Below are 25,083 nucleotides of genomic sequence, written 5' to 3'. Positions count from 1 at the left end.
GAGAGAGAAAGAAAGAAATGAGAGATGGAAAAGTGGATGAGAGAGACAGAAATAAAGAGACAGACAGACAGCTGGGCAGGACTTCAGTTTCATCTCTCCATTCCCGCCAGTAAACAAAAGCATGAAAGAAGGGAGCGAGTGTAATGCAATCATAAGCAAGCTAATTTGCTTTGAACCAGCAGGGAAAAAGCCATTTACGTTTCATGGATGAATGAACACACAAAAGGCAGAGTGGAAGAGAGCTATAATTCTCCATCTAGCTGAAGTAGAGGAAAGGTGAACCTCTAAAAGTGCTGAATTTTGTCAGTTATAGAAAAAAGAAAATGCAACAACACGAGTTTATTGTAAACGTGTAATACCTCTTAATAACGTGTAATAACTCTTTCCCCACCACTGACAGAATTTTCTGTCATTTATGACACAACGCTTCACTCCCATTAATAGAATTTTCAGACAATTCATTTTCACTGTTTTATAGTAGGGGGCGCTATTATGCATCTTCTGAAATAGGTAAATAATCTCTGGATCCAAATACAAGTGAAGAAGCTGAAACCAGCTTACGTAAGCTAACGCAATCATCAAACATTAAACAGCATATAAATCAAAAACTGCCAAGCGTTACCAAATGAAATGTTCAACCCACAAAGAGGTAACGACTGTGTAAACTTTAGGGGTTTTAATGGACTCAATCTTCTCCATCTATCTTCTTATCATTGTTCTGAATCTGATCCAGGCGTAGTCTTTGACAAAAACATGATTTTTACAGCTTTTTGCTTTTATGGTGTGTATTTTATGAAACTTACCCACATTCAAGTGTTGATAAAAAAAAAAAACAATGCATGAAACTCAAATAAAAGGTTTTATTTTTTTGTTGTTTTTTTGTTTAAAAGCAGAGGCTCTGTTCTTTCTTTTGATATGTTCTATGTTCAGATATTCATACAACAAAATACTCTGGAGGGCCATGAATGTTTTGTGAAAATGGTCAAAAATGCTGGTGCTGGCTGGCAACTTTTCGTTCTTTTTTTTTTTTTAATGCTGATAGGGAAAGAGTTAAAAACTATATCTAAAATCTAAATACAGTTAAACTGTAATTAAGTTTGTGGCTAAATGAGCCGACAATACAAATATAAAACATTTAACACAGCACATTTAATTCACCTCACATACAATTTAATCATCTTTAATCAAATGTAGTCTAATTGTAGAATGTAATTCCACTCATTTACCTTTCTCCCATGAGCCTCTGCCACATTCCCACGATGAGCAGATGTCACTTTGGTCTGAAACACATGAGATAACAGTTGAAATATGGATGACAGAATATGACAAAAGTAGTGTAGAGATACAGACAGATACATATGCTCAAATACAGATTTGTTGTAATAACTACCCCCACTACCTTCATTTTGTCATAAAAAGGTGAAATAATCATTTCATGAGGGTCTGCAAGGGTCTTATCTATGATATCATTTGTTGTTTTATGCTTTTATTTTTTTTTCTCCATGTGTCTGCATGTTGGTCGCCCCATATGATTTTGATTTTCCAAACAAACATTTTTCAAATATTAACCAACAGTAAAGCAGCTTTTCTAAAAAACCATTGCAAATCCTTTTGTTCTTCAAGTTAGTAGCACAAGTTTTTGAAGTACGTCAGAAATAGAACAGGGCATCAGTTGGGGCTGTCAGGAATTTGTTGCGCTGGGCTGCATCCAGTGTAGACAGCATCACTGATTATAATGGATTCTATATGCTTTATAAGGTCTTTGCACACTGAGTCCGAAATTTTCGCATGCGTTTTTTCGTATTCGCAATCCTAAAAATTCGTCACGCACAGAGACCTTGCACACTGAGTCCAATGCGTATTAATGAATGCGTTGCGAAAAAAAAAAAAAAAAAAAAAAAAAAAAAAAAAAAAAAAAAGCAAAACAATACTAAATTAAGTCTTCAAGCAGTGAGCACGATTAGTTGTCTCCTCTCTTCTTAAAAAGAGAAAAAGAAAGAGGAAATATTGGGTACATTCAATCCCGAGACTGCATAGAGAGAACGGAGAATTCGCCTCATCAAGGAGCTGCGGGATTAGCTGAGCGTTTCAAAGTTTACTTCAGGATGTCAGTGGCTCTGTTTGATGCTTTACTACTGGCACTTCTGTCTTTATATTCGGTCTCTTTGTATTCCTCATGTTGTTTGTCATTCAGTGCTGCTGTTTTGTGCTGTAGACGACGTGGATCAACTTGTCAGATGGTATTCTGGATTTTTGCGTTCGTGTACGGTGGCTCTGAATTGTCAAAACGTCACTCAAAATGCGTGCCACGGATGCGAAAAACGCAGAAAATCGAACCTGATCCGAATATTTTTTGACGGACGAAAGTTTCGGAGGCAGTGTGCAAACGCGATTGACATAACGTGAGATCGAATTTATTTTTTAACGTGCGAAAGTTTCGCATGCGAATTTCGGACTCAGTGTGCAATGACCTTTAGACATGTTGCGCCAAACGTGAAATAAATTGCAAGAAATAAAACAGAAGATTATGCCAAGATAAACTATTTAATAATGTCTTCTTTTCAAGAATTTTATTCTGAAATTGTTTACATTCTTCTGATATTATTAATTAATATATAAATTAATTAATAATACTAATTTTAATCATAGAAGAGGTGCATTCAGTCATTGCATGTCTGAATTGCATTTTTAATGTATTACTGAATCTATTATTATTATTATTATTATTATCATATCATATAATTGACCAAGTAATCCTGCGCTTTTAACTTACACTAACATTTCTGTTTTCATTTAAGTTACAGAAATATACCAGTCTTTTGTTGAGGTGCAGTGAAGAATAAATCAACATGTGTCCAGGGTCCAGAGTTGGCTTGTTTTTGCAGTTGTGCTAATACTCTAATCACACCAGTTGGGCATGATTTTTTTTACTTCCAAAAGAATCACCGTGGCAACACCTCTGTGATTAGGGATACTAGCATAGCTCTCTTTTGTGCCTGCAGCCGTCAGCCTCCTGTGGTTACGACTAATACAGGTGCATGCTGAGAAACCCATTTTCATACCATTTACATACACCACAGCAACATAAGAGAGATCCAATTAGCGTGGAATATACATACACCCTGTATGCATATAAAAGTACTTAAAAATCCTATCACCTTGGATGTGAACTCGCTGTAGTCCTAAAGAGTGTATGACAGAAAGATACAACGATGAATTGAAACATGATTGAACTGAATGAAAAGACCATTCTCCAAACTTAAAGAAAGGTTGTTCTATGCTGACATTATTATAATGGGCTCATGATAGATTGAGAGATACAGTACACTGAGAGATAAAAAAAAAGACATGAACAAACAGTTCAAATGAACAAACAGATCAAATGGAGTGTTGAAGAAATAGTTCACCCAAAACAATCAGAGTAATTACTTACTCACCAACATGTTGTTTCAAACTCATATTTCTTTATCAGCTCGTAGATAAAAAAAAAAAAAAAACATCCAAAATAAAATGTTGTGCTTTGGAGAAGATTTTCACTAAATAACTCTACTGTCTCTTATGCACACAAAGCTCTCGTACGGCTTAAGATCATATGGATTCAGACAAAATTTGTATGGACTACTTTCTTTTACCTTAATGGTGTTTTTTTTGGTTGGGGGGGGCTTGACTGATGTGGGCTGTATGAACTTGTATACAGTATGATGGTTCTTTAACCCCTTAACGGTCACTCCCATTTTTGGGGAACAGACCCCAACTTAAATAGTTTTAAATCTTGAATACTTTTGAGCATAGACTTATGTGATTATCTTAGAAGTGAAAAAAAAAAAAAAAAAAAGTTATTAAAGTTTTAGTTTAAGAAAATGTAAAATGTAAAAATATGATATCTTATAATTTATATAAAATATATATTTTACAAAACTGTTTTACTCTAAAACTGCAAGAAAATCAAAGCTAAAATCTAAAATCCAATCAAGTTGTGTTTAAAATTTTAGGTTGATATCTAAAAATTGAGCTTTCTGTAAGATTTTGTTCGAGGGATATGATAGTTAAGGGGTTACAAATTCATTTATTGTTTTCTATAGAAAGGAGTTGGCATTGGAAGGACATGAGGGTGAGTGAAATGCAATTGAATCATAATTGGGTGAAGACTGATTGGGAAACGTGACTGTCTGACTGACCTGTGCCAGAGAAGCAGAGCGTGTTCGGGAGTTCTCTGCGCTGGGTCTGTCCGCTGGCCGCGAGCCCTGGTTGGACGTGCATTTGTAGCAGCTCCATGAGTACTGCCTCTCGTTCAAAACACCTGCCTCTTTACGCTGAAGACACTGGCAGTGGTACAGGTGCCCACAGCTACACATGAAATAAGAGTTTAGAATGATGATATTATTGGTCTGTTTGTGTAGTAAGTTTGGGCAGAGTGTTACAACAGCTTGCTTAGGCTAGAAAAATGTGACATAAATAAGGCACAAACACGAGCACAAACACGACAAATATTTTTACTATAGTTTTTTTTTTTTAAATCAATCTCCTTTACTATAGCTACTTTACTATAGATTTTGAATAAATCTGCAGTCAAATGCTCTGAACAAACATAATCCTCCAACGTGATCCAGGACGCCATTAAAATAAATCATCCAATGAAGGTATCCTTCTGAAGTCTGTACAGAGACACAAACGAGCTGTGTACACAAGATGCGTCAAAGCGAACATTCTTTCACTCTTCCATTTGTCCTGTTGTTGACAGGCTCAAGTGCGTGGAGTTTGTCAGAAACTGAATGCGTATCTGTATACTGTATCCAGTGAAGACAGCGTCAATGATTATAATGGCTTCTATTTGCTTTTGAGGCAATGCTCACATCCAGTATAGGCAAATCTCAGCTGCTAAATGACTGATTACCAGTGTCCAGGCCTATGCACCATAAAGTTGCTGCACCTTAAATTTGGTTGCCGTCCGACATAAAATAAAAAAAAATAAGACGCAGTATGTAGCTACTACTGCTACACAAAAATCACAAAAGCGAGACATGCTTTTTAAAATTAAAGATGAATTTGACTGACAGTATTTTTTTTTCCTGAATGTCTAGAAATAATGTGATAATATCCATAAAAAATGGCCATAAAAAATGTGTAGTGAAAATCAATATCGTGACAGCAGTCATTTTTAATGTAATTAATAATTACAGCATATAAAATGTAATCAAAATGACTGAATTAACATTGGTTTTATTAATTTTTTTAGAGAAAAAATAGGTAGAGAAACTCTTGTTGGCAAGCATAGAGGTTGGTCTTGTTCTTTGAGTTGTTCACCAGGTTTGGACACATCTCAGGAGGGATTTTGATCCACTCCTCTTTACAGATCCTCTCTAAATCCTTAAGGTTTCTTGGCTGTCACTTGGAAACTCAAAGTTTCAGCTCACTCCACAGATTTTCTATAGGATTAAGGTCTGGAGACTGGCTAGGCTGCTCCATGACCTTTAATGTGCTTCTTCTTGAGCCACTCCTTTGTTGCCTTGGTGGTATATTTTGGGTCATTGTCATGCTGGTAGACCCATCCGTGACCCATCTTCAGTGTTCTGGCTGAGGGAAGGAGGTTCTTATCCAGAATCTTACACTATGTGGCCCCGTCCATCGGCCCCTCAATGTGGTGAAGTCACCATGTACCCATAGCAGAGAAACAGCCCCAAAGCATAATGTTTCCACCTCCATGCTCGACCGTAAGGTTGATGTTCTTGAGGTCATAGTCAGCATTTCTCTCCCTCCAAACACAGCGAGTCGAGTTGATGCCAAAGAGCTCAATTTTGGTCTCATGTGACCACAGCACTTTCTCCCAAGCCTTCTCTGAATCATTTAGATGTTCAGACGAGCCTGCACATGTGCCCTCTTGAGCAGGGGAACTTTGCAGGAACTGCAGGATTTCAATCCTTCGTGGCATAGTGTGTTACCAATGGTTTGCTTGGTGAATGTGGTCCCAACTGCCTTGAAATCATTAACAAGCTCCTCCTGTGAAGTTCTGGGCTGATCCCTCACCTTTCTCATGAACATCTTTACCCCATGAGGTGAGATCTCACATGGAGCACCAGACAGAGGGCGATTGATGGTTATTTTGTAATTCTTCCTTTTCCGAATAATCGCACCAACAGTTGTCTCCCTCTCAACAAGCTTCTTAGTGATGGTCTTGTAGCCCATTCCAGCCTTGTGCATGTCTACAATCTTGTCCCTGACATCCTTTGACAGCTCTTTGTTCTTGCTCATGGTGGTGGTGTGTTTGGAATGGAAGATATAGATTATGTGGACTGGTTTCTTTTATACACATAACAAGATGACATTAGGAGTACTTTCTTACCTATCTGTGGGAGCCAGAATTCTTGCTGGTTGGTAGGGGATCAAATACTTATTTGACTCACTAACATGCAAGTCAATTTACACCCTTTACTTTATACGTTTATTTCTGGATTTTTTTGTTGATATTCTGACTCTTTCCGTTAAAATAAATGTACCATAAAATTATAGACCCTTCATTTCATTCTAAGTGGGCAAACTTACTAAATCAGCAGGGGTTCAAATAATTATTTTCCCCACTGTATGTGTGTGTGTACCTGAAGATAATGATCTCCTCCTCACTCTCCTGACGTCTTTTGTACTGCTGTAAGCAGATGTTGCAGTGGTCCTGTCTTGGGTGAAGCCCTTTACTGACTGCCTTACGGAGATGTGACAGAGACCAGTGAAGATCAGAGTTCAGCAGATTGGTGGTTGTCTCCAACAATGTCTGATGGAAAGAAAGAAAAAAATGAGTAAACCATTGAAAAGGTCTTCAAAAAATCAGAGTCATGGCATAGAGGTCAGCACACATGCTCCAGACACATTGAGCAGTCCTGCTCATTCAGATGATGCAGGTTTGAGTCCAGGCTGTGATGAAATTTAGAAGAATGAAAAACAGAAAATTAGAGAATCAGAGTATGAAAATAGGGGAAAAAGAGAAAAGAGCACTTAAATAATAGTGCAAGTGACAGCATAAATGGGTAGCTGATGTCAAACTGTACACTGTGATGAATGTCACATGCTATACTTCATCTAAAATATTAACATTGTAGTTCAATCACTACATATTATAGATACATATGTATCAAGCAGCTTATCCAAGTCTTCAGAAGAGACAGTTATTTTTGCATGATACACAGATTACATTTAGGCTTTTATTCACAAACGTTTGTAAACAAACATGCATACATAGTGCACATCAAATATGGTAAACATGGGTGAGTTTGAAATAACATGAGAGTAAGTGAATGATGACAGAATTTTAACTTTTAGTCAAGTCAAGTCAAGTCACCTTTATATAGAGCTTTTTACAATGCAGATTGTGTCAAAGCAGCTTTACAGTGATAACTGGTATATAATTTTGGCTGCACAGCAGCTCTTAAAGAAAATGGTGTCAGTATCCATCTTAAGTAAATTCAGTATTGATTCATTCCGATATAAGAATCAATAGTTATTAATTTAGTTAATTTATCTATATCAGCACCGGAGTAAACAGTGATGTCATCACCCAGCTCAGTTCAGTTCGCATACAATAGTGTCAATGCAGGCACTGTTGAATATCAAATATCAAGTGTTCCCAACTAGTTCTACACAAACGTTCTACACATTCCTCACACTTTTGTGTATTTGTTTATGAAACATTTTGGCATATTGGTTATGCCAAATTATTCTGATATTGATAAGTGTCTAATAATAAAAAAGTTGACACATTGACACATTAATGTTCAAGTTATGTGTCAACTATCCTGCTTCAGTTTACTGAGTGAAGGGAACTAATTTCGTCTCATAACCACAGGCACTGGGAGAATTTAGCCATAATGTATATGTATTGTTTGTTTGTTTGTTTATTAAGTTTTTACGCAATGTTAGCATCATGGCTATTTACATGGAAAACACAAAGGTCAATATCATCCATAAATTTTACATATTTATATAAAACATTTCAACTTAACATAAGATAGAAAATCTAAAATACATTCAGGTGATACATTTTGAAATATTCCATGCAAGCATATTTCTGAATAAAAGCGTTTTCTAGCAGCATCATAAAAATTACAATTCAACAGAATATGCTTAATAGTCAAAGGAACTTGACATGAGAGACATAAAGGAGGTACTTCGCCTATTCATAATGTATTAAATTATTGCCATTGAAACCAAGGGGGTATGTGCAACGACTCAGAATATACTAGTGGTTCAATGGATCACAAAACTCACGGTTCGGATCATATCACGGTTATTATGTCACGGATCGGATAATTTTTTGGATCAAAAAAAAAAAAAAAAAAAAAAAAAATTGGGGGTGGGGGTAACTTTGCATTTATTACTTAGCCCACTTTAACTACTCCGATACCACAGCAGAAACTACTAGCCTAACTACTACATTATTAAAGGCAAGTGAACAGACTGTAAAAAGAACAAATACTGTACACTAATTACAAGAATAGTTAAATACAACAGTTACAAATAAATATAAATGTAAAATGACAATGTTCACTGTATAAATTTAATATAGATTAATCTTTGTTAAAGCTGTGTTTTGTTGTTTGATTTACATGACAGACAACAGCAGGTATTTATAGGTTGCTGTCACTTTAAGAGTAAGACCCCATGCACACACACATCCAAATTCTCACCTCATTTACTTAAGACATAACAGAATGTGTTTACGAGAATACTTGCCGAGAGGGGTATTTTGGCTGACATAATGTGTGTATGTGTCCATCCAAGTGCATTGAGGACGCAAAAGAGAAATCAATTTGGAGTTTGCGAGCTATCTGAAACACGCCTCTCTCTGTGTGTGAGCCTTGTATGTATGTGCGTCTGTGCGCACCGATAACAGCGTGGCGTGTGATAGTCTACCGAATTAAATCCTCTTTTGCCTCTTCTAGCACTGGAATGGTTTATATCATTTTAATGTGTAAACTAGCAAGACAAAACACGTGCAAATGATAACCTTTTACTCTATTGCAGTTAAACTTGCAATTGATCCGTGAATCACATGCGTGCCGAACCGTGGGGCTTGGTCTGTATGGATCAACAACGATCCGTTTAACCACTAGAATATACAGGCAAGCAAATGCCTTTTCAACTCCCTTAAACGTTTCTTTTCTATCACAACCAAATATCATGAAATTTGTTAAATGGGTTAGCTCTTGAGCTTGTGCTGACACTGAAATTGGTTCAGTTTATTTCCAAGAGTTGAAGAATTTTCTTTAATTTATAGTGTCTTCACCAGAGGCAATGTGTTTTAGCAAGGTCATATAAAAACTAAGGAGTGGGAGAGAAGAAGAGAGAGAGAGAGAGAGAGAGAGAGAGAGAGATTTGATGTATGTTATTTCATTTTGCAGCATTTTGATGAGAGTACACAAGCCTGCAAGTACAGTACACACATAAGGAAGCACATTTAACCCCCACAGACATTTCTGAGGATTGGATAGGACATACATTTCAAAACATTTCATCAGCTATGTGGGCAATTCACAAAGTGCGCATGTTGAAATGTATGCCAAGACAAGCTTTCCTAAGGGATTGTTCAAATGTGTGCATTTATGCATGTGTAATTTATGTCTCAATTTTGTGCGGGTACAAGGGGAGAATTTGATGCGTGTGAAGGGGGAATCAGGTGTTATTCTCACCCCTTCCTCACCATTTCTTTTGAATGACAAGCTGCAAATTCCCATTGGTCATGGAAGGGAGAGTGCAGACACACGCTGATACAGTTACTTTCACAGAAAAAGAAAAAAAACACACAACCATATACCATATCTGATGAAAGTTTAAACAGACAGAGAAAGCAAAAGAAAGATAAAATGACACAAAATCACATTTAACTTTTTCAGCAGCACACTGAAAAAGTGCCTTATTGTTACTCTAAAGAACTTTTACACTTGATCTGACTCAATAAATTTACTTTTCTGTCTTGTTACTGGTCTAACATAAATTACTAATGTAAATTAAGTTTTGCTGGTGTAATTTTAAACTATTTGTTTAATATCAAATGATCAAGGTCTGGTTTCTTAATTTTTTGTTTGACGGCCATCTTGTTTTGCTGCATGAAGATTGTGGCTGAAACGCAATAACATACAAATTGGTAAGTAATTTTACTAATAGGTTTCAGTTTAGTGAAAATACAGTTGATATATATATATATTTTATATGATATTAAAGTTAAAGTTAACTGATCAACATGTGTTTTGTCGAATATTTTTATTTTAAAGGCTGCTCAGAGACATCAGGACCTGATGGATAAAGTCAATAATGGATGCCTTATTTTTTACATTTGTAGTCTTTTAAATACAAGATTTTGTTAATATAGTATACTGTTGTGACAATATTAAGTGTCAATCAATAGACATTTTGTTATATTGTTTATACTGCAGCATGTAAATATATCCACGCACCTTTCAGCGGGTGAATTGCTTAAAGTCATTGACACGTTAGAGTGATGAAGCATGGATGCATGGAAAAAATAAAAAACGGGACATGCTTAATACTGAACACAGAAACTCGACCATCAGCATGTGAGTAATAAGATGAGTTCTCTTTAGTGCTGGGTGATTTTTCCATTTTTTTCGATTAATTTGAATTTAATGTTTTGCCACGATTTTATTTTTTAAATCGAGAAATCGTGGTTTTGAATAAAAATGTTAGCAAACGCTACTATTAGACATATTGACAATTCAGCAAAGATAACCGTTAAGACAAGAAAATGATCTGACCACATGATGGCGCGCCTGATTAACTGCGTTGCTCTATGAATGGTGAACATCGCTAAGGGGCTGCTGTTTACATTTGAAAGAAAATCAGATGATTATTAGTATATTAGATATGTGCATTAGGTCTTAAAGTGACAGCAACCTAATACTGTATGCCTACTACTGTCTGTGCACTTAATCAAACAAAAGAAAAAAAATGACTGTACAACATTTGTAGCTTTATTAAGAGTCAGCACATGCTTAAATCATAAAGTAAAGATATTTATTTTTACATTTGATGAGTTTAATTTCTGTACCATTTGTCACTACTCTTAGACCAATTTGTTTCTTTTTCTATTTCCTATTTATTGGTTTTGTTGCCTGCTTGCATTGTTTTTTTTTATTACAGACTGTTTACTGTGCTTTTATATTCCTTTATTCCAGTTCGTAATACTGTAGCTATATTTGTCTTTTATTTAGGAAAAAGATTTTAATGGAAAAAACATTCACTTGCAGGCAGCCTGTTGCACTGCACTACCACGTCAACAGTCGTGCATCCTGCGTAGGCACCTTCCAGCGAATTGTGCGACATACTAAAACACTTAAATGATTCATGGACACTATGCCCTCTGAAAACATCTTTAGAAATGGCACTCCAGATGCCACTTACAAAGGTTAGGTCTCCAAAGTAGCAGCATTATTTAGCATTTATGTTGTGAAATGTAGAATAGAAAGGGAAAAAAGGGAATATATTGAAGTCTGATGCAGATTTCTGGTCGCTATTAGCCTACAAGTGACCTCAGGTGAGAAGTGAGTACTGAAAGACAACTAGCTAAGGTGAAGAAAGCAGCTCTACACAATAATAAATAAAAATCGATCAAATAAATTAGTATTGCAAAAAGATGTCAGACAAGTTTGGTGGAACTTCAGACAACAAATTTTCTTCATTCTTGTTTATTTCGTCTCGACTTTCAGAAACCACTAGCAAAGCCGATTTTCAATTAAGCCGAAACCAGGGAGGATTTTAATCCAGTTCCTACTTTATAATAACACTAAAAGACAAAAAAAATAAGTGTAATGGTTATGCTGTGTCATGTTCCGTTTTAGCTTAGTTTTCTCTGCTTGTTCTGTTCCCGTTGGCCTGTTTATATTAGTTCCCTTGGTTACTCATACACACTATGGTTAATCACTGATTATTAGATTCTGTTCCTTGTTTGTTCCTTGTATTTAAAGGGATAGTTCACCCATCACCCATCATTTACTCTCCCTCAAGTTGTTCCAAACATGTATAAATGTCTTTGTTCTCCTGTACACAAAGGAAGATATCTGGAAGAATGTTTGTTACCAAGCAGATCTCGCCCCCCATTGACTACTATAGTATTTTTTCCTACTATGGTAGTCAATAGGGGGCGAGATCTGTTTGGTTAACATTCTTCCAGATATCATACTTTGTGTATATTTATAATCCTGTGAAACAAGAAATCATGGCTGTACAATTTCATGTTCCTAGTCACCCTGGTGTTCTAAAAATTGTAAATATGAAAAGGAATATACTTTATATTTTACTCATAATAATTTCTAGGGGTACCAAACATTGTGGCCAACGTGTATTAGATTAAAAAAAATTATCATAATGTGACACCCAACCCCCCACTCCACATTCATTAGTTTTACTTCAATGAAACATTTGATTTTTGTGGTTTTTAAAAAAAAAATTTTAATCAATGAAAGTTCAAAAGGATAAACAATGCAGATTTATTTTCACAGCCTTCTTTGATTATATTTACCAAGGGTGCCAATAATTCTGACCACGGCTGTGTGCGTGCCACTGATAACCATTATGGGACCTGAAAAGTCCAGAGAGCCTCTTCAATTATGCACTTGTTAATTAATGAAGAAACAGCCAATAATGAGTTCTCATAACACTCCACCCTCAACTGACCCGATTAAAGCAGCTGTGAGGATAAGCTGGAATAAGTTAAGTTTGATAGTTCTTCTGAAGGACATCGCTCTCTAAAATGTCGATAAGAGGGATTGAGAAATTATTTAGGAATGTGTGTGATGCATCACTGTGTTGTTGCATACCATGCTGGATGCTTCTTTGACATCTTGGACACTGTCATAACTTGCAATATTAACAGCATCCATGACCATATATGATAGTAGGGCCAGCTTTTTTTATTTTATTTTTTTTTATTGTGCTTATAACTATTCTCAACACTTGCTGTTGGCAGGTGTGGCATAAAGGTTTTCAATTTTCTTTAAGGATTTCGCCTCACATTTCATTTCCAATTATCACATAAAACACTGTGAATTTAGCATGAGCTGCTGTAGCTTGAGCTGTGTGAGCAGTGTGAAAAGAACTCCTAATTTAACAGAGGTAAATTATGTATCTTTCTATGCTGCTGTCTGAAATCATCAAGAGTGCAATTAATAGAAGAGTAAGGCATTAATGATGCACTATGGGTAGCTCTACTGTATAGACATATTTAATCATTTATCTTGCAAGTCAGGCTGTGTATCAACACCTCACAAAGCGATATCATGGTACAGTGACAGTATCTGATGGAATCTGAAATAACAGGGTACTGAATTATTACTTGGAGTTTGTGTTTACAACTGCTGTTGTAGAAATGTGCAATTCACAGCAGGCAGGTAATGATTAATTTATGTGAGTGCAAGGGTCCAATAACAGGGCAGTTATGGAGATAAATCAAGTAGTATTCAGCTTTTCACCCTGTTACAAAAAGTTGTTTTTTTTTAGAACTTTATATTAAAGAATCCTGAAAAAAAGAAAGAAAAAAAAAATCATGGTTTCAAGTTTTTTTAATATTAAAGGTGCTAAAGAGGATGTTTTGTTTTATACATTTTTGCAATATTACTTGAAACTGTCTTTACTAACTGATAAAAGACTATTTATTAGGTGCACTGAAAGTAATAACATTAATATACATCATCTGTGCACGAGGTAGGGCCTTAAAAACATCAGCCAATCCTTTACGCGATCATCGCGTAAACGGTTGGCCCTCTGGCTTGTCAATCACTGCCATGACGTTCCTTGTGAGAGATGTGCGTGGCTGCGCGCTCCAGTAACTTTCCACACTCTACAGGCGCCGCATGCAATGTTTTTCTCAGGAGACAGGAGTAACAACTGCAGATTATGAGTTACCTGCGGTGAGTCCAACATAATGAATCCACTAACACGACACAGCGAATGCCGGTGGTAAACACTCGTGTTCCAATACTCGTGCACGAGTTTTGGGAGGCGGTCCCTCGAAATGAGCTGTGAAGGAGGGGGGTTGTTCTTACGCATGCGCTCATTTCAAAAACTCACTAACAGTCTTTGGTTTCTCAGTCGACGAAAAGATCCTCTTTAGCACCTTTAATTATGATTAGAAACATAACTTGAGCACCAACTCGGACTCTGAATACTGGAGTAATGCTGAAAATCCAGCTTTGCTATCACAGGAATACATTATGTTTTAAAATGTATTCAAATAGAAAATATTTATTTTAAATTGCAATTATAAAAAGCATTTGTAAAAGAAAACATTCTACATACACACTACCTGCTTCATAGTTGAAGGTCTCTAGCATCCCTAAAATGAGCCCTTGGATCTCAGCCAGCTTTCCTTTCCCATATACAGGGTCCTGCAAGAGAAAACACATAAACAAAGATAAATTAATTTCTAATAGCTTTGATCATACTAGTAGAAACCTGTGTCTGTCTGCAGGTTTCTACCAGTGAGAAATGATTCTGAAGTCAATTTTAAAAGCATGGTCTGCAGTAAACCATCTTAAGCACAAATCAGGGAGTAAACAGTGTGTGCTGTCAGACTGCATTCACAATGACAGCTGATAACTCTCAGATGATGAAGGAGAGCGGCCTCAGTAACATCACACACACGCCATCACTAGCTGTTATCACAGGACTGCACACACTTGGGTAATTCTGCCCTCGGTAGGGGTTCAGATTGAAGCAGTCACAAAGATCAAGACCTGGAAGACTCTCTCTCTCTCTCTCTCTCTCTCTCACACACACACACACACACACACACACACACACACACACACACACACACACAGTACATGTCCATTCTGAGTGGAGGAAAGGTACAGAAACACCGTCGTCACAAAGGTCACGCAATGGCAAACATCACTCTACTTCTCTCATATTAGCAACACTTCTGTTTGTTCATTACATTATAACCATAAACTCCTATTTTTTTTCCAACTTTCTCAACATGGAAAACTACCAAATGATTTGTTGGCATGTTCTTTGTGTTACAGCAAAATTCATCCCATATGGAAAGAATTGGGAATACAACTTTGTAATGTAAAAATAAAACTTTGTAGTTACTTTCTACTTTCTCTACATGCATCAAGATAAATGCATCCCTCTGCCCAAGGCCAAAACTGCTCTCCCTCTGGAGAGACCATTACTCACAAAAACATCTGGAATATTAAATCCCTGGAGCTCAGGTTTCTCCCAATCCTAAATCAAACACATGTTCTAGTGGAAGAATGAAAACAACTCAAATGTCACTCTTTACTATATAACACAAAAACTTAATTAACTATCACTGCTGCTATTGGGGTACCACTGGCATATATGGGACATCCCTCTAATCGTCAGAGGCCCCCATACGGTACTGAGTCAATTTTGGTTTTTATTTTTGCAGTTAAATATAGTGTTATATTACTCTGCATAGAAAGGTGCATAAAAACACAGACTTTTTAATCCATACACTCCATCCACCCACATATAACAATGAGTGAGATATGAAAAAGACTATTAAGAGAGATAATACAACCGTTATAATATTGAGACATTCCTGAGGAAAATAAGATTAGACTGATCAGAAATGTGACAATTTTACATCTTTCTTGCTTTTCTGACTGCTGTAATTCATCTCTCAAGACTTCTTTACTTCTTTTGGAAAGTCATGGAAATGCAATGGTGGATTGTTTCATTTGCCGCTGGAGCAAAGGGGCACAAGAACATAATATTTGCTAGGGTCTCTTATGCTCCTCTAAAGAAGTCTAAAGAAGTTTACCTTGCTATACTGTAGTTTACGTCTGCGTTCCTGGAATTGTGAAAAGGGTCTATATAACAAATGCTGTAAATAGAGTGAACTATACTGCATTTGGCTCCTCACATTGGATTAATTTGAATCAACAGTAAGAATGATCTCCCCTCAGAATGCCATGATCTGACAGGTGAAATAACATTGTCTGCATCCTCATATGCCATCCATATAAATATCTTTGGTAGATTATTACAGCAGGTCAATATTCAATACATTCCAGGTCATATCATTTTAAGGTGGCTGGTTATCTGGATCCTGTTGTTACTAACACACTGCAAGCCTTATTGCTCAACTCCGATTCAAAGCCAGCAAATTTGTGCGCAGGCAATAAGGAGGACACAGACAAGTGTGTTGCAGCCAGCAAAATCAAAATTTATTTACATTTATAAAATATAATATTTTCACTGACCAAATTAATTGTAAGAATTTTGTGTACTTTTGTCTGTTAAATATGCAATATATAACATGAATTCTGATATGACTGTTCAGACTGAGGTCACACTGCAAAACATCAGACCTATATCTGATTAAAGATCACATGGAAGTGGCCCAAATATATAATATATATATATATATATATATATATATTTATATTCATTATGGCTGTCAACATTAACGCGTTAACGCATGCGATTAATTCAAAATCCTTAACGCGTTAAAATATTTTAATACATATTTAATGCAAAAAAATTACATATACATATATATATACACATCGAAATTAAAGGAAGTTATAGGAAATAAGTTCAAATTACTCATAAATATTGGCTTTTAATTTTTTTAATTTTAAAATTATTATTATTTTTTAATATTCGACTTATCTTAACTTGTTGGGCCTACTCAGTTTTATTTGTCATGGTAGCATGGTTACATTTTTTACTTGCATTTAATTAATTTGTTGTGAACACCAGCCAAGATGGCATTCCAGGGACCAGTTTACGACAGGGCCCCTCTGTAACTGCCGGTGTGTAGGAAGATGTGCCACACCGTGATTGGATCTTTGGTGAATGAACATTAATAAATGTTCAGCAACATCAGATAAGATGTTGGGACAACTACCAGACACCTCTTCCAGAACAGGAAGGGGGACCTTCTGCACCCACCAAAACCAAGGAGAAGACTTCTCATTGGACGACACATTGACTCTAACCATTAAACTCATTCTTAAGGTTTAGGCAAGGACTGCCATAAAAATTCCTTCAGGACCTCCTGGTTGGAGCAGCAGAGACTGAAATAAAGAGAGACCACAGAGATCTATCTAAATCCATTCATACCTATGTTTGGAGGCCTTAATTTGATCTAAACTGCATTACATCCACTCCATCTTCATGCAAAGCACAGTTTATGTTAATGGTTACTGACTGCTAAAACAACAGGTCATGGGACAGACCTGTTAACAGATAAACAAATGCATGGATGATGATTTAACCATTTCATATCGTGTTCGGTGTCTAACTGGTCCCTACGATGCCTTTAATAATTTGAAAGAGGTTTGGTAAAGAAATAATGCATGGGTAAAATGTTAAAGACACTATTTTAACACTGTACTTTATGCTATGCAAATGAGTTCCACACTAGGGTGGGCAACACCGGGGCTGCTTCAGATAACAGTAGCCAATCACACTCCAGGATCGGCAAGGCGCCACATTTCAATCTCCTCCTCATCAGAAAGGGATAAATATGTCCCCCGGGTAGACACACCCTTGTTCTGCGTTTTCCAGCTCGACGGGGAAGGAGACATTAACAGACACTCCACGTCCTGAGTTTCTGACCTGACGAGGAAAGAGACTACAAGACGGTTAAGGTGAAGCTTTTGCGAGCAAAACCTTTTACATTGCTTTCAGCTGCACTCTAGCTGCAAAAAGGGCCCCAGCATTGAGGGACTTCATCTGACCCTTACGGCTCCTACAGCAGCGCAGCCCAGTCCACAAAGGACCTCTGCATCGGCAGACATTGCCTGTACCACACGGCTCCTCAGCGACGCAGCCAGCCTGCAAAGGAACCTGTGAAGATTCATCTGACCCAGCTGCCCAGTCCATCCTAAAGGACCCTCTTGGCGCAACCAAAGTTCAGCATCCTCCAGCCCAGTGTGGCACGACTACTGGATCGCAACTTCGTGCCCTCCCACTGCACGCAGCCTGCATCATCAGTGGAAGACGTCTCTGCTACCGGATTGATCACCCGACTGTGTGGAACGTAAATATAAACTTACCAAACCTCTTTTCTAGAGACCTTCGCATTAGTTTATACATGCAGCATATGTTTTTCTAACCTGTTTAGATAACAGTTACTTGAGGTCAGTTTGTTACAAATAATAGGGATATTATTTGTTGAATGATAAATAAGCAGTTATTTATCACCATTTTACCAGAGCCATTAGGTGGCTCCCATAAGCATTCCCATACGATTCTCTTCCATTCTACATTCAGTTCAACAGCATTGCATTTATCCATTCTGTGTTCACTTCATTTATTTGTTTCTTTGATTTAATTCAGTATTCTCCTTTGATTATTATTTTACTATCTTTTAGAAGTGCATATTCATTATTTCATTATTAAGTGTTGTGGTATTTACTCTTGCATGTCTATTGTTAATAAATTTCATTGATTTTATTATAACTGTGTCTTCCTTGTGTTGATGACCAAAGACTCTACTAGTTGACCGGACTCTCACAAATCCTTCAGATAAATCAGTTGACCGACTCCCTCCATTTGACATTAATTCTGAATTACTGAACAGCTCTTTTGGAGTGTTCTTAAATTGTTAAGATAGTATTCTTAACTGGTGCCCCGTATTACAAAAGGAGGGAGGGGTCATCTGATACACTCATAACCACGCCTTAGGTGACACATGATCAAAAATCACTACGTCACAGGTGAATGGAGTAAAAATCACTACAAATTCATGAGGTATATTTAATTGATTTCACTGCTTTAAAATTTAGTTATTGTATTATTAATGTTGAAGTTTTTAGAGTGTAACAACTTAAACCAGCCTGGACCAGCTGATGAACAGCTTTGACCAGACTGGAACTGTGTGTGACATGTCACCCGTGTCCGGTATAGACCGCCATCCCACGACCCCCTCTCTTGGTATTTCTGTCGTGTAGTGCAAACAAATTGGAAATCAATTGTACGCTATGAATTACATAATAATGAAAACAATAATACATCAATAAGCAAGCGTTCATGGCATGCACAGTGCGTACAGCTGCAGGTGCCCAGGCGTAAGTGCACATTCAAGACAACACCTGTTTATTATGTAATATATTGATTGCGATCATCTGTTATTATAACATGATAGGGTTCCTTATAACCTTTCCTGTTCCCTGTCAGAGGTGCATTTGCATTCACAGCAGCGTACTAATGATTACACACTGTGAGCAAATGCCATCAAATGTCACCATCAGCAGCCTGGCTGAACCAGAGCTGCTCAGATAGATGCTGAGGCAGGGACATTAGTGAATCAACATGGGCCACAAAAAAAAGAGACTATCCCTGAATCAAAATGAACATGAACATGTCCTTTATAATAACAAAAACTGTAGTGACAGCAAATATTTAGTCTTAAAAAATATTTATTTTCAGTTAATGTGTATGTTTCACAGTGATGTACAGTGCTGTTCAAAAGTTTAGGATTAGTAAGATTAAGTGTTAAGAAGTCTCTTATGCTCACCAAGACCGCATTTATTTGAACAAAACACCAATACTGTCAAATATTATTACAATTTAAATTAATATTTCTATTTTATAAAAAAAAAAAAAAAAAAAAAAAAAAAAGTTTTTCATGTGATGGCAAAGCTGAATTTACTACAGTCTTCAGTTACATACTTACAAAAAAATCGATCTAATAAGCTGATTTGGTGTTCCAAAAACATTTCACTTTATCTATTTTGTGCTACCTAATATTTTTGTGGAAACCATGACACATTTTCAGGATTCTACAAACGTCAAAAGAACAGAATTTATTTGAAACTAAATCTATATCTAATTTTATTCGATTTTTTATTAAATGTCTTTACTTTCACTTTTGATCAATTTAATGCATCCTAACACTTTATAATAAAAATACATTCAACAATATAACTGATTTGAATGCACTGACACTATTGGATGAGAACTGAACTGAGCTAGACGATGACATCACTGTTTTCTGCAGAACTGCTTTATAAATTAAATTAACTAATTTAATAATTGATGATTTTCACCACGGACTTGAATCAACACTGATCTGACTTCAGCTGAACAATGAAACTATTTTCTTTTAGAGCTGCTGTACAGCCGAAATGAACTCATCATTGAATCATTTTCCTGTTATCACTGTAAAGCTGCTTTAAAACAGTCTGTATTGTATAAAGCGCTATATAAATAAAGGTGACGACTTACAGTAATAAAGAACTTGTAAATCATTTGTAAATATAGTTAATTCAGAGTTTATACAGGGAGTGCAGAATTATTAGGCAAGTTGATTTTCTGATCATATTTTTTTCCCAAGCACATTTTACCAATTCCAATCCACATCAATCTTAATAACTACTATTAATATTGTTTTTAATCATTTATAAGTGATATATAATTGTTCATGAAGGCTGGAAATGAAAAATGCCTTATATTCAGGTGTGCAGAATTATTAGGCAAGTTTTCTTTTACAGGCAAAATGAGCCAAAAAAGAGATTTAACTCAGACTGAAAAGTCAAAAATTATTAAATACTCATGAGAAGGACGCAATACTAATGCAATACTAGAAATTGCAAAGTTAAAGCATGACCAAGGGACAGCAAAATGCTCATTGGGTCAGCGGGGTCAGACAAAAACAGGTGGAAAAGAAAAGACACGTTAACTGCAAAATAATTAAGAATTATGTGTGAAACCATCAGGAACCCTTTAGTCTCCAGCGCCACCATTTTCCAGAACTGCAACCTACCTGGAGTCTCCAGAAGTGCAAGGTCTCAGGATCTCAGAGACTTAGGTTAGCTAAAGAATCCTAAAAATGACCCGCACTTGATAAGAATCACAAGCTGAAGTGTTATAAAATACATGAAGACTGGGTTTTTATAGGCCTTATAAACCGACAGCTTGAGAGTGACTCCTGAAGGACCAGCACCACATCCTCTTGTACCACTGTTTGAAGAATTTATCTTCCAGAATCTGGCAGTAAGTTTTGGAAGATCATTTTTAGTCCATCTCTGCAAGACAGACATTTCAGGATAAGAGATGGACTAAAAGTGAACTCAAACACCTTACTGCCAGATTCTGGATAAATTCTTCAAACAGTGGTACAAGAGGATGTGGTGCTGGTCCTTCAGGAGTCACTCTCAAGCTGTCGGTTTATAAGGCCTATAAAAACCCAGTCTTCATGTATTTTATAACACTTCAGCTTGTGATTCTTATCAAGTGCAGGTCATTTTTTAGGATTCTTTAGCTAACCTAAGTCTCTGAGATCCTAACACCTTGCACTTCTGGAGACTCCAGGTAGGTTGCAGCTCTGGAAAATGGTGGCGCTGGAGACTAAAGGGTTCCTGATGGTTTCACACTTAATTCTTCACCTTAATTCTTAATTATTTTGCAGTTAACATGTGTCTTTTCTTTTCCACCTGTTTTTGTCTGACCCCGCTGACCCAATGAGCATTTTGCTGTCCCTTGGTCATGCTTTAACTTTGCAATTTCTAGTATTGCATTAGTATTGCGTCCTTCTCATGAGTATTTAATAATTTTTGACTTTTCAGTCTGAGTTAAATCTCTTTTTTGGCTCATTTTGCCTGTAAAAGAAAACTTGCCTAATAATTCTGCACACCTGAATATAAGGCATTTTTCATTTCCAGCCTTCATGAACAATTATATATCACTTATAAATGATTAAAAACAATATTAATAGTAGTTATTAAGATTGATGTGGATTGGAATTGGTAAAATGTGCTTGGGAAAAAAATATGATCAGAAAATCAACTTGCCTAATAATTCTGCACTCCCTGTAAATTGAAATCTCTACATCACTACATTAATACAAATGTGAATTCTTCATTCATTGTCATTGTAAATGTGCTTTTTCTGGTCGATTTTTTTGAAGTGAATTGCGGCACTAATAGAGTCACACGAACAAGCATGTCTCCAGAGTTTCATGATGGATGAGGAGCCAAAGAAGAAACTTTAGGGATGTAGTCCAGTCTGAGATGTAATATAACTGATATCACCTGGTAAAAACCTATACAGGAGGAGGCCACTGAAAGGGCCTGAAGGTCTCCTGATCTCTATAGTGACGTTTTAGAGTCAGCATTTTCTCTGAAACTGACTCCAAAGGGGGCCAATGCTAGGTCTTAGGAGGGTAGGGATGGACATTTTTCAAAAATATTTTTTACGGATATTTGGGCTGATAAAAAAAAAGGATTTTCAAATATTTGTTGATTTAGGTTAAGTTTAATAAGAAAAAAGTTATTTTTTTATGGACGTATATTCATTATGTCTTTGTCACCACAAGCTTTTGATTAGGCACTACACAACAAGCTTACATTATCCTGAGGTTTTCTTTTAGTTGAAAACATTAAACAATGCTTGTAAACAAAATAATATACAAAACAAAAGCATTTAAGCTCAAACAGAGAGAATAGAAAAAAACACTAATAAAGCAGACTGCACCAATTATCATACAGAACTTACATATACACTTGAGTCTGCATATGGTTATTGTGTTTAAATTGTTTCACATGTTAATGTTGAGAAAAACAAGAATATTCACATGCTCAGGTGAAAGTTGGCTCCTCAGTCTGATAACAATAAGGCTGGCTACAGAAAAAACGTGCTCCCTTGCAAACCTAAGATAATGGTGTGCTAAGCAAAGTTTCTAACAGCGCTTTGTGTTTTCTGTTCTTAAACTCATCTCCCTCAATGAAACTTAAAAGGAAGCATAATGTATGTCTCGAGATCAATTTGCTATCAGATAAGTTCTCATCTCGGTACTTACCTGTAGTTGTGAATGCAGTGATGGTCAGCTGTCTTTCCTCATTCGACTGCTCAATAACAATGGTTCGGTGTTTGGATTTCATGTGATTTCTCATTGTGGTGGTGATATTATGATAACTCAGTTTCACCCGACAATGTTTGTACATGACATGTTGATTAATTTGATCAAAGGTTTTATTTTTGTAAGATCATTGAGTAAGATCATTTTGATCAAAGTAATTCCAAACTTCGCTGGGCCTAGACACAGACTGTCATGAAATACAATCTTGTTTACATGCTCTACAGCGCCACCCAATGCTTTTAGTTATAACTGTGAGTTTTAGTTTGGGTGCTTAGGATTTATCATGGATTCACCGCATTTACGGCCAGCAATGCAACATGTAGCAAAATTCAAATAGTTTTTTTTATTTTTCAAATAATTATCATAGATCAAATATTTGACTATCCATGCACACCCCTACAGGAGGGAACTTGCGATCGGCAGACAGGCCACAGCCATCTGGCATCTTGCAGGAACCGAGACACCAATGGATGTCTCTAAAGTCCGTCTAAAGGTGAGTGGCAGAGTGGAGATAGCAGCCACATGTATCTTTATGGTGGATGGAGCCAGCCCCGCTGCAAGACATTCTTGAAGGAACTCAAGCAACTGGACTCATGATCTCTACACCATGTTGTAACAGTCCACAGTTCTGTTACTATGGGTTTAGAAGGTTGCAGTACCACTCCTGGCCGCTAGGGGCCCTAAGTGCTCTCCTCCTCTAGCTTAAATCCAGGTGAGGTAGTAGAGGAAGGGAGATCTGTTTGGTGAAAAGGAAGCATGGTTTTCTCTTCCAGTATTCCCAACACAGTAGAGTCCAGATTGAGAAACAATTGTTTCAAATTCAATCATTAAACACTACTAATATGTACAACAGTGATGTGAGGAGCATTTCCAATGGGGGTCTACTACACAGAACCTTATAGTGGATCTTTTGGGATTATTCGCTACTCAAGGACTGAAGCGTTTGTGGGTGGATGTTTAACAGGTTGGATTATTGTTTGAGGCTCACTGAACTATAAATCATCGTCATTATCATCGTCATCGTTAAGTTCAACGGACATTCACCCAAGGACAGTTGGGATTCTGGATGGACAATGGACAGATAAGGGTTCTTCATTCCAAAATCACTTTGGTTGCAATGTTGATTGCCTTTATGCCTATTGTTGTTTTTGCCCATTCATATTGTTCAATAATAGTCTGGTATTACGCATTTATCTGTGTCGGTACAAACTTTATTTCATATTTTGGTTGATCATGATCGAACAGTATTTAAGGTGCTTATATTAAATATGGTTGGTGGGCCCCTCCCTTAACTTATCATTAGCTGTGCCTTTTTAAATAGTGGAGGATAGTTATAATGTTACAAACAGATGCAATTTCAAGGCATACAACTTTCTAGTAAAAGGAGCTCTATCACTAAGAATTGTTTCAGTGACCTTAGCTGAAAGACCAGAATCCCCTCAGAAAGACCAGAAACCTAGGGGCCATGATGACGCACAAGAACAAACCTCTTCCGGAAGCTCAAACATGATGCGTAACCGGTGAGGTTCATTCTCATATGTTACGCAGCATGTTTGTTCTTGTGCGCCATTCAGGTTAGGTTAAGCTTATGTGTATGTTCGCTGATTAATGTTTACATGCGAGTAAATCCTAAACTAAATCTGTTCATCATAAAAAGCGATTCTGAAGTCTCTTCAGAAAATTTGAATGAACCGCACAATTCATATGGATTAGTTTTCTGATCTCTTTATGAACGTTTTGAAGTGTCAAAGTGGCCATTGCAAAGGCAGTCAATGGAGGAACAGACATCTCTCAGATTTCATCAAAAAGATCTTAATTTGTGTTCCAAAGATGAATGAAAGTCTTACGAGTTTGGAACGTCATGAGGGTGAGTAATTAATGACATAATTTTCATTTTGGGGTGAACTAACCCTTTAAGAACAAATGGTGCAACCGAATAAAGTACAGAGGTAGTTAGTAAGCCTCTAGTGAGGATTATACGCACCAATTAAGAAACAACTTACGAATGGCTGGTACAACCCTACCCTACCCTGGCGAACACTTGCTAGAACTGCTGGGAGCAGAGTTATTGAAGGAAAGGTATATAGGCGCATCCCCGGCCATGCCTGCATCATAGAGAAATTTCTCATCTGCAATAATGCAATAATGGAGAATGCATCCAGCCATGAAATAATAAAGGCTTTTTTTTTTTTTTATGGAATAGAGTTCCATGGTCATCCTAGAACTTTACTGATGTAATAATG

At 36.7% G+C, this 25,083-nt stretch overlaps 1 protein-coding gene across 2 annotated transcripts in view; it reads right to left on the bottom strand.

Moving 5' to 3' along the window:
* vps8 (VPS8 subunit of CORVET complex) overlaps positions 1-25,083 on the bottom strand; it is a 140,597-nt gene that overhangs the window by 21,151 nt on the left and 94,363 nt on the right. For both annotated transcript variants that reach the window (XM_048197107.1, XM_048197108.1), the window contains 4 exons: positions 14,307-14,384; positions 6,594-6,766; positions 4,179-4,347; positions 1,227-1,280 (listed from right to left, as the gene is read on the bottom strand). In XM_048197107.1, coding sequence (XP_048053064.1) covers positions 1,227-1,280; positions 4,179-4,347; positions 6,594-6,766; positions 14,307-14,384 — 474 coding nt within the window. The remainder of the gene's footprint in view (positions 1-1,226; positions 1,281-4,178; positions 4,348-6,593; positions 6,767-14,306; positions 14,385-25,083) is intronic.

The sequence above is a fragment of the Megalobrama amblycephala genome, linkage group LG7 (assembly GCF_018812025.1).
Source record: "Megalobrama amblycephala isolate DHTTF-2021 linkage group LG7, ASM1881202v1, whole genome shotgun sequence".
NCBI lineage: Eukaryota > Metazoa > Chordata > Actinopteri > Cypriniformes > Xenocyprididae > Megalobrama > Megalobrama amblycephala.
This window is presented reverse-complemented; position numbering and strand designations above follow the sequence as displayed.